The sequence below is a fragment of the Pyxicephalus adspersus genome, chromosome 10 (assembly GCF_032062135.1).
Source record: "Pyxicephalus adspersus chromosome 10, UCB_Pads_2.0, whole genome shotgun sequence".
NCBI lineage: Eukaryota > Metazoa > Chordata > Amphibia > Anura > Pyxicephalidae > Pyxicephalus > Pyxicephalus adspersus.
The window spans coordinates 51,067,547-51,079,069 of NC_092867.1; the positions used below are offsets into that span (position 1 = coordinate 51,067,547).

An 11,523-nucleotide genomic window follows, 5' to 3' on the forward strand; every position below is an offset into this window, starting at 1 on the left:
AAGAATTACAGGGCCACAATACTAACAAAAATTTCTATGCAAAAAAATAGGATCACTTTTTGCATCGAAAAACTGACAGAATTAGAACGCTAGGGGGGTTAATGATTCTTCCAGCAAACATATATGCGTCAATAATGAGTAATTACTGTTGACGGACAGCAGGGACCTAATATAGCCATGCACTCACTGGAAATGAGTTTCCAGGGGGCCTGGTATGCACACACTTGCTGCCCCTACCCAGTCCTTTTACTATCATGAAAGGTTTATTGCCTAAAAAAAAAATTAAAAAAAGCATTCAAATAATCTGTGTATTAAATATAGTATTAAAATACTTCCCCTTTGCTCCAGACAGCAAGTGTGCGATATTTTATAATAATACAATAGATTTAGAGAAATGTTGCTGATTGACCTGGAAAAAAACCTATTGTTGATAGAAACTGATTAATTAAACTAATTGATATGCCTATTAGCCAAACTCAAATTCAAGCTGGGCAAATTAACCCATTTAGTAGCTTTATAATGTTTAACATTCAGCAAGATTGGCAGGCAAACTTTTGGAAACCAAAATGAAAGACCAGTTGAAACTGCTGTTAGGTTACCAAATTAATTAAAATGGAAATGTGTATGGTTTCAATACCTGCAGAATTAAAACTACCGGTAATTTGTGTTTAAAGTATATATGTCTTTATAGGGCATACAGGGCTGACTGGAGTTCAGCCTCGCAAGAGGGATTACTCTTTATATTGCAGGGTGCCACATTTTGCCTTGTTTGGCTGTGATTTGCACATTTTTATTTCTACACAAGGTGCATTTCCTGCTAGTTTCTAATTGGAGGCTGCTACAAATGCCAGATATTTTACAATGCTGAGTACCTATTTTTTTCTGCTCTTATAATAGATGCATAACTCCTGAGGAAGGGGCATATTAGCCACACAATGCTTTGAGCTTCTATTAAGTAGTTGTAACCACATCTGTCAGGAAATGCAATTTTTTTCCTTCCTCTTATAATAACAGCGACAATACAAGATTTATTCTATTAGAAAGGATGCACTGGACTGAGCATGCTGTTATCATGTGTTGGTACTCACTAATATGTCTTTTACATATTTTAGGAAATAGTGCTGTGATTTTCAGTTGATGTTTTTGTATTAAAGATGTGTATAATAGAATTGTATATATTTTTATCTATGAACAGTTTTTTTAACCTTGTTTCAGGGTTTGGGGTAACCCTATATTCTTAGTGCTAATTTATATGACATATATACAGGTAGTCCCCAGGTTACATACAAGATAGGGACTGTAGGTTTGTTCTTAAGTTGAATTTGTATTTAAGTCGGAACATGTACATAATTTTAATGAATGCAATTAGGACAGATGTTTGTCTCAACATATTATTAGGCAGCGTGGTGTCAGTTACTGTATAAAATCCTCACTGTGAGCTTATCACAAACAAAGCAAAAAAAAACTTAAAAAAAAACTTTATGAAGCCTAGACATTCATTAATTTCTGGAGCAAGCTGGGCTTTGATATGCAAAAAGAATTAGCTGCAGAGCTTGTTTTGGTCATTAAAGAGTTACAAGAGCTTGCAGAAAAGCTTAGCAAAAAGATTTCTTCTGCAAGTCATGCAAACCACCCCCCTCTAAGCCTCTGTCCTGCACACGAGGGATTAGGGAAGCCATGTTCGTATCTAGGAGTCATCCGTATGTCGGATGTCCCTAACCCGGGGACTACCTGTATAATATATGTAACTGGAAAACTGGTAATGAAAAGCAAGGATCCTGCTGTAGTTACTGGACAGGATCTTGTTTTGGTGAAACCTTGAAGGTAGGGTCCTTAGGTCTCCATTTTACCAATGCATTTTGCTATTATGGCTTCCTCAGGGGAGCTTGAGACACATATAAACTAATAGTTGAATAGATCAATAAAAGTATACGGCATGGATAAGTACCTTTACTTGTTACTTAAGCTACGTACACACTTCCAATTATTATCGTTGGAAAACGAACGACGAACGTTCATGCACGATATATATGAACGATCGTATAGCACCGATCCTGCACATAGAGTTAACGACACGATCGTTCGTAGATATTGTACACACAATAGATACGATCGTTTGAGCGATAGAGGAACTATGTGCACGACAGGAAAGTGAACGGACGTTCGTTCATCACGCATGCTCTGAACATGGACGATCAACGAACGACCGTACACACAAACGATGTTCAACGATCGTCGTCCAATCCGATCCGTCGGTCCGGTCGTTCGTTTCCAGTGACTTTCCTCGTTCGTCGGCGTCGTTGGTTACTTTTTTACGAACGATTTTTTGCCCAATCGATCGTTCGTCGTTCGATTGGAACGATAAAAATTGGAAGTGTGTGCGCACCTTAAGGATCACAAAGCAAATTTCTTTGTACAGTGATATGTTGAGAATTACCACAATACCCCCTTTATCTGAGAGTTTGATGATAATATCTTTATTCTTTCCAAGGTTCTGTAGAGCCTGTGTTTGTTAGTAAGGGTCCTAGGTGAATTCAGTGTGTCAAAATCAGTATGGAGGAAACTACATTTATAAATGATTGTATGTGAGGGTTGTTGCTTAGTGGTGGGTGGAACCAAGATTTGGGTTTTCTGCTAAAGGTCTCAGTGGGTCCTTCATACATCCGAATAGGAGATGAGGATTTAGATGTTGGGAGTGGTTCATTCTCAAAGTTGGCATAAATCTTTGAAGACCTGAAAGGCTTCAGCTTTGAAATTTTTTGATTCCTGTGGGAGTACCCCAAAGGTAGGTTGGTTTTTTTTAGTAACAATCTACCAAAAAAGTTTAAATCCTTGATCATTTCAAATGTATTTGTGTTGTTATAGGGAGAGAAGTAAAGTCCCATTCTAAGGACTTCCAGTTCAGTATCATTCAAATGGTAGGAGGAAAATTTGATAATATGCAATCTTTTGGTCGTTAGCTGGCTTTCATGAGATATTGTAGGATCAAGTTTTTTTGCTGTGGGACTGGGGATACTAATTGGTGATGGTTTGGCATAAGCCAAAAGACCATTACTGGGACTGCTACTTCTGTATGAGTAAATCTGCTGGGTTTTCGAAGAAGACTAAGTCTATCCTGATCCGTCTATCCTGATTGTGAATCTGCTCTGAAACCAGTTCCACATGATGCAGAGAATCCAGTGCCAGTCCCTCCTACATCTGTTGCTACTGACAATGACATGTTGGATGAGGAACAGGAGAATGTTGTCGATGGTAATGAATGTATGAACCCCAATTTGAAGCGGGTAAGCCACATTTTTTAAGGCAATCAAATTTAGATGATCTAGTAAGGGACCTGTCTTTCTCAAAAGATAAGTCTGAACTGTTAGCCTCCAGATTAAAGGAGTGGAATTTGCTACAAAACGGAACGACAACTTCGCACTTTTGTGATCGTCACACAAAGTTTGCAGGTTATTACAAGCTGGAAAACGACATTTGCTTCTGTACAGACATGAGTGGTCTGATGATGGAGTTAGATTGTGAATACATACCAGAGCAGTGGAGATTGTTCATAGACTCGAGCAAAGCAAGTTTGAAAGCTGTATTGCTGCATAAAGGTAACAAAAAACCTTCTGTTCCTCTTGCTCATACGGAGGGAATGAAAGAGACATACAAATCCACGGAGGTCATTTTGAAATTGATTAACTATTCAGAACACAAGTGGAATGTTTGTGGTGACTTGAAGGTGGTGGCACCCCTTTATGGCCTGCAATTGGGATATACAAACTATATGTGCTTTCTGTGCCTGTTGAAAAGTCGTGATGACAAGAACCATTACATAATGAAAGAATAGCCACCCAGATCTGAACACACTGTTGGCCAGTACAACATGAAGCATAAATCACTCATTGATCCACAGAAAGTTTGCCTTCTGCCACTTCATATTAAACATGGATTGATAAAAAACTTTGTTGTTGCAATGGATCATGACTGTATAGGTTTTCAGTATCTGAAGGACAAGTTTGGAAAAGGTATACCAGATGCTAAACTGAAAGCAGGTTTTTTTGTTGGTCCCCAAATCTGCAATTTGATGCGTGATGTCACATTCAGAGACAAACTCAACCCACTTGAACTTGCTGCTTGGGATTTATTTGTGGTAGTTGCACAAGACTTTCTGGGCAACCAGCGAGCTGAAAACTGTGCTGAACTCGTAAACAACATGCTAAGAGCATACCATCAACTTGGCTGCCAAATGTCACTGAAATTTAATTTCTTACAATCCTATCTGGAGTTCTTCCCACAAAATTTGGGTGATGTGATTGATGAACAAGGGGGAGATTCCACCAGGACATTTCTGTTATGAAAACAAGATATCAAGGTCGGTGCAACCCTAACATGATGGGCGACTACTGCTGGTTTCTGCAATGGAAGACAGCGGAGAACCACAAACGCAAAAGCAAGGGCCTGAAACACTTCTGAAGTGTAAATGTGTGTTGAACAAGGACTCTAGGTGAATAATGTGTAATTGTATATGTTGTTGCAACATAAAACTACGTTTTTGTAATGTCATGGAAGTATGAGGCAAAAATTAGTTATGTATAGATATTACATAGTAACTGGGGAATGAGAGAATGTAGCTAATCGCGTCTATACGCGTAATTAGCTTACGATCCTGACGTCCTAGGCAAAATCAGATTTCAGATTTGTTTCAGTACACATGATTTAGAATAAGACACATGGATTAGACCAAGTAGCAAACAATATTTATTTTTATGTGATGCAGTGTTATGGACCAAACAAGATTCTGTCCAGTAACTACAGTAGGATCTTTGCTTTTTCATTACCTTTCTTCTTTAGTAACTAGGAGTGCTTTTGTTTAAACCGAAATCCCCCTTTCTTCAGCCAGCATGTTGCTAATGCAATGGGGAATTAAGAGTGCCCTATCACATTGATAACTATGCATTGTTTTATGTACTATATGAAACAGTTTTTCTGACTCGTTCCAAATATATTTTTACTTTCTGTATTTTTGACTTATATATTATATGTAGTCTATGTTTCTGTACTTCTAAAATGAATCTAAATGAAACTTGTTGAATGTTGTTTATTATTATATATGTTTTTTCTGTTTATTATGTTATATTTTATAGGAAAATGGTTATCCCAATTTGATCCAGAACTTACAAGGAATGAAAATTTTCACCGCCCATCTTTAGGTTCAGTTAAAGTTCCTATAATGAATGCTCACAAATATCCACTGCAGATCCTTAAAGATTCGTATTTGCAAGCCCAGGTATGAATCGGTGTAGTGCCTGATAATTTTTATCACACAAGCCCTGTTTTTTTTTTTTTTTATTGGATCTAATTAAAATGCTCAAATCTCTCTAAACATCACGCTCCCTCATTAGTTTGCTTCATGTCTATACAATGTTCCAAACATAATCTTGAACTTAGTAGAGTCAACTTAGTAGAGTTGGTTTATTGACCAACATAGAGTCAATAAACTGGTAACAGAATTATGCAGTTTGGATATATCTTTCCACATGTTGGGCCTTTATATGTTATACCTTCTGAACAATTTTTAAAGCCTCAATGTGCCAAAAAGCATACTTTTTGTTAATGAATATTTATTTTAAAAGAAATAACAGCTGCAGGCTCATCTAGATTTTGCAGTGTCACCACCACATTGCCCATGATCCATTTGGACATATTTACCTATATTAGACAGCACCTTGTTAACATGCTCCCAGTTCAACAACCTTTGCTGTTAGTAAGCCATAGAGAAGGCTTTTGTTTATATTTGAGCTGGAAGGACACCACAAGGGGTGCATAAGAGCTTAGTCTCACCCATAAACCCAAGCCAAGCAAAGTAAAGACCTAATGTCCTTTAAAGATTTTCTTTACAAAAAAGGAATTATAAACCCTTTATTTTCACTCTGTGCTGGATACACATTTTTTTTATCCTAACCTAATGCTCTAGTCCTTGAGAGATACATACATGTCATGCCCCTGGCTGAACAAATGGCAAGAACTTTGTTCAGGTGGATGCAGCTTCTGTCAGTGTGGAGAGATCAGCTGATGCTGGATGAGAAGCACCCACCACTGAATGAATAAATAGATTGAATTGAATGATTGAATGAATAAATAGGTGTTGCGTAGATAACTACAGGTTCCACTAAATTCTATTTAACCTCTTCTGATAATGGGTAACAAGTACTCCTGTGCTCATTCTCCCAAGGGAGGGGGCAGATATCCTCCCCCAAATAAACTGTGGGGAAGAGGTGCTCTTCCAAACGATGATGATGGATTTTTTTGACAAAAAGGAAGAGGGGTACACCTTCCTTCTTTGGCATACCAGATTCCAGAGGACCATTTATGTATAGTAGAGGGGGCACATGCTTGCTGACCACAAATAAGAAGCTCCCAAGCCTAGTAAAGGGGTTGGTTTCAATATCAAAGGCCCACATGCTAAAGCAGAGTAAATCTGATCTCCAACTTTAAAAGCTGTCCTTGGCTGCCAGCCTAATTGGCTGAGCCAAGCACAATGCAATGCTGGCTGAATTTGCCATTCATTGACTTTAATAAGATTCAAGTTCAGTCCGAGCATTGGGGTCCATTGGGGCAAACTGTCAATGAACTAAACAGAAACAAATTTAACCAACATCGATAAAAAATTATTCACAAAAGGGGAAGAGCAGCACAAATGTGGACATACCTTAAAAAAATTGACTGATGATAAAGGGATTAGGGGGAAGTGTGGTTCTCTATCTGCTTCCCATATTTGCTTCCTGATACATCACTGTCCAGTTTTTTGTTACAGTGTGAGGCATATTTCCAGTAAACTATTTTTTTTTGTTTACACACATTTGTTTACATGTTTTTTGCATTGTGTATGATAAAGTGAGCATTTGAATTTTTTTTTAACATTTTTAACAATTTGGGTCTCTTTGTATATTGTACTGTTGATATGCTTAGTGACTTTGTTTTAGATAAATTACATGAGTCTGTTTTGTCACCTAACCAGTGCATTGTCCAACCAGGTTGCTCGATTCCCTCTGTCAGACAATTGTAGCCTCCTCATCTTCTTGCCTCTGACAAATGAAGTAGATGCTTTGAAAACTATGGAAAAACGCCTAAATCAAGAAATTGTGAGTCTGCTGATGACACATCTGGAAGAAGTGGCTGTTAAAGCAACATCTGTCTCTCTTCCCCACCTCAAACTTGACACCAACTTTGACTTGAATGAAGCTTTAAGTTCACTTGGTAAGACTTGAAGTTAAGTGTTTTCTACAATAACTTGCAAGGCTATAAATAACACTACCCCAACATCTAATTATTCCCCAGCTTTTTATACTTCTTTAGCAGTTGGGGTAACCGATCTTTGCTGGAGTTGTTTGGCTTTGAAACTATACCACAGCCAGTATTTACCACCGCCATGTTCTTGTTTCAACGGATTGTTTTTATTTACTCATAAGAGAACAGAGTATGCAAGTATACATTAAAATATCAATCACATTATATATTGTTCACGTGTTGGATAATAGACATAATGCAAATTAACAGATGACACTGAAAACACAGATAATAGTTATGGGTCCTGGCATAGCCTATTTTTGCTTATTTGTTGATTGCCGTGTTACATACGGTAATATAAAAAAGTGGGATTCACACAAGCACCACATTAATATATTGCCTGTGTTAATTAAAATAAGTAATTTACCCCAGATAGCAAATATTCTGCATTGATCACATTTATAAAAAGCAATTTGAAGGCATCAACCTGTTCAATTATCATTTGAAAATTAGGAATAAATGTACAAAAAATTTGAAATATAAACAAGTAGATGTGACACCTTTAAATATTTTAAACAAACACAGCAAGGGTGGCTAGTTTAATTCTAAACCATTACTTTGCCCCCCAAAAAAACTAATAATAATTCTCTTCTGATCCTGCTTATGGTGGGCAAGCAGCTGCAATATATATATATATATATATATATATATATACCGTATTTTCTGGCGTTTAGGATGACTTTTTAACCCCGAAAAATCTGTGCCAAAGTCAGGGGTCGTCTTATACGCTGGGTACTTACCAATCCCCTGAACGGGGAGAAGATCCGAGCTCGGGTTAGCAAGAGTCAGCCGTCAGAGAGCTTCGGGGAACGCTGTGGGCCATGCGGTATAGAATTATATGCTTGTTAAAGAATATTGTGATTTACAAATCAGCCACTAGGTGGCTCTCGTTCTTTTTTAATCTTATGGCCTTGCTGAATTAACAGACCTCGTACATAGGAAAAGATCCTAATGGAGAGGGAGAGGGAGAGGGAGAGGGAGAGAGAACTCGACTCTACAAACAAGGTGACCCTAGTTGATTTTCTTCCTTTTAGTTGGAAATGGACTTTTATAGCACCCAGGACAGCTGGAGATAAGTGTTTATGTCTTTGATCTTTAACTGGCTGAAGATAAGCCTTCCTGTTCAATTTTGTGTTGTTGTTTTTTGCAATAAACCCTGATTTGGCATCCAGTCCTGCTAGTTGCCTACCATTTGTCCAGCTAATTCCCACAATACATACATATATTTAACTGGATGTATGTGTGTACGTTCCACCATCACTCGAAAATACATGGAGACATTTCAACCAAACTTGCCATACATATGACTAAGACTCATGTGAGTGCACCAGTCATCTTTGTACAGCACTGTGCTATATGTCAGAGCTGTGTTCACAGCTAACTGGTTATGCAAGCAGCTATAGTAAATTCCAGGGGTGATGTCAGCGGCGATTTCCAGCAGGCATCACCCCCGGAATTTACTAAAGCTACTCGCATCAGCCAGAGTATGTGATGGACTTGTCCCCATTATTCACCTAAAGTGCCTGGAGATCGTAGTGGAACGGCAGAGATATTCTGCAATTTAGCTCCATTGTAACGTCACGTGGGAAACTGAACTGCAGATTACCTCTGCAGTTCCACTACAATGTCCAGGCACTACAGGTGATGAATGAGGACTTGTCCCCATTCATCGCTTGTAGTGCCCTGTATTCTTGGATAGAGTTTCTCTATCCAAGAATACATAGTACAGCGCTGCTGCAGCCTCTGTAGTTCCAGTACAATGTCCGGGCACTACAAGTGCTGAATGGGGACTTCATCACCTGTAGTGCCCAGAGATCGTAGTGGAACTCCAGAGGTAATCTGCAGTTCAGTTTCCCATGTGACGTCACAGTGGGAAACTGATTTGCAGACCTCTGCAGTTCCACTACAATGTCCAGGTACTACAGGTGATGAATGGGGACCTATAGTGCCCTGTATTCTTAGATACAGAAACTCTATCCAAGAATACATAGTAGAAGCACAGCATGGCAAAAGCAATTGCTGCTGCAGCACTGTACTATGTGTTTTTGGATAGAGAAACTATCCAACAACACATACAACTAGTAAAGGGCTGCAAGAGCAATCTGATTGCTCTTGCAGCCCTTAAAAAAACCTAAAAAAAAAAACAGAATTCTCGCAACATTGACTTCAATGGTGTTCGAATTCGGCATTTCATCACCCTGAGAATTTCTCACTATTTGATCGAATACCTGACGAATCAAATAGTGGGCTATTCGATCAACACAATCAACCACCAAAATTTCTACAACTATATTTTATTGAAAACGAACTAAAAGAAACTAACCAGTGGTGCACCTAAATCATAGGAACGAAATTTCTGATCCGTCTTAAAGTTACAAAGGATGTTTCATGAGCACAATGTTATATATTATACACTGTACAGTTATATGCCAGGTTTCAGTATTTTTTTGCACACTTGTTTTAACAGATTCTTGTGTAAACTTAATAAATGTTGGACATATTTCAGTGAGTTATGCGTAAGAATTATAGGCCTACAATGTAAAATAAGTTTCAATGCAAAACAATGTAAGGATTTTGGCATAAAAATACTGACATTAGACTGCCAGGGAGGTTAAAGTACAACTAATGCTCTTTTCTAATTTTTTGGTGTTTTAAAGAATATAGTAAAAGCAGGCATCTAAACCTACATGTTGCTTTCTATTTTTTTTAGGTCTCTATGATCTATTTGAGTATCCAAACCTATGTGCTCTATCAAACAGCACAGACCTTGTTGTAAGTGATGTTCACCATCATGCCTTTCTGGAAATGAAAGAAGAAGGAGTAAAAGCTGCGGCTGCCTCGACTATAACTATTGCCCGCACTGTCACAGTTTTTGCTGTGCGAAGACCTTTTTTGTTTATCCTAGTGTCTGATAACACTAAAGTTCCTATTCTTATTGGACATATCAAGGACCCAAGTCAGTGAGAAAAAAAAGAAAGGGCTAATAGAAATGCATTACTGCTAGAACAGGAACCTGCTAATTCTTCATAACCAAAAATGATTTATGTATGTATTGATGATTAAGAAAGCATTGACAAATATACATATGATACTTTATTATACAGTTGCTCTGATGTTCTGTGTATCTCGTGAAGAAGCCTACTGGCAAAACACGTCAGGCTGAGACTTTAAGCATCCTCACTCTTTCACCACTCTGTCAGGCAACTTAATGTCTAGTAACAAAGGCAGACCTCTCAGGGAAGCCTTACATTTAATTATTTTTTTTAATTTATCTATTGCACTTTATGTCAAATATCATGGTAATGACTGCATACTCATGTGTGTGCCAAATATATACCATTAATTAACCTTTGCCACTTAAAACCCCTGTCTTTCTCTTTTTTCATATTTCCTTGTATTTGATGGTGTTAGGTAGGGCCACATCTATCTATTTACCCAACCAAAAACTATTTACCATTTTTGCATGCTTAAAAAAAAAGACCTGCTTTTGACCTTCCCTCTTATTTTCAGCACACAATGATAAACCACAGTTAATTGAAACCAATAGTACATGAATTTTAAATAACTATTGCAGTTTATGTTAAAGATTTAGTGACACAAGAACCAAAATTTACTGACCCAGCCCTGACAGTTTTTACTGACATTTCCAGAAAGTTACAAACTTATATATCTTTGAGAGTTAGCAAAAACCCTTATCTGCAGGGGGAAGAAATAACAGAAAGATTAGTTAGGGAGATGAGAGTTAAAACCCTTTGAATTTGTATTAGTACATTTATCCCCAGATTCCTTACAGGAAGGAAGGTGAAATTGCCACAACAGGTACAAATATTAGAAAAAACCTCAGAGATTTCATCATTCTTTCTCTCACTGACCTTATTCTAAAAATATCATAATCATTCTGTGCCTCTGTGTAACAGTGGTTGCTGGGACAAAAGAGACAAAGCTTCCCTGATAGAGTCATGGTGACAAACAGACCATCAACCACCTACAAATAAATAACCAAACCCTACAATGTTGCATTTTTCTTCCTAAGGCGTAAGTAAACCCAAAACTAACTCAAAACAAAAAACAACCACACCTTCAATCCTGCAGATCAGTCCAGGAAAAAACATTGGGAGGTTTCTTCTATTGGGTCCCGCGTCATCCCAGTATCCGTCTTTGGCCCGGCACAGAGGAAACGCCAGGCACCGC

General features: G+C 38.0%; 1 protein-coding gene across 1 annotated transcript in view; it reads left to right on the forward strand.

The window, feature by feature from the left end:
- The window catches only part of SERPING1 (serpin family G member 1), a 97,724-nt gene extending 87,029 nt beyond the window's left edge, over positions 1-10,695 (forward strand). The window contains exons 5-7 of the mRNA XM_072424959.1: positions 5,130-5,272; positions 7,020-7,242; positions 10,043-10,695. Coding sequence (XP_072281060.1) covers positions 5,130-5,272; positions 7,020-7,242; positions 10,043-10,296 — 620 coding nt within the window. The 3' untranslated portion in view covers positions 10,297-10,695. The remainder of the gene's footprint in view (positions 1-5,129; positions 5,273-7,019; positions 7,243-10,042) is intronic.
- The last annotated feature ends 828 nt before the right edge of the window (positions 10,696-11,523 follow it).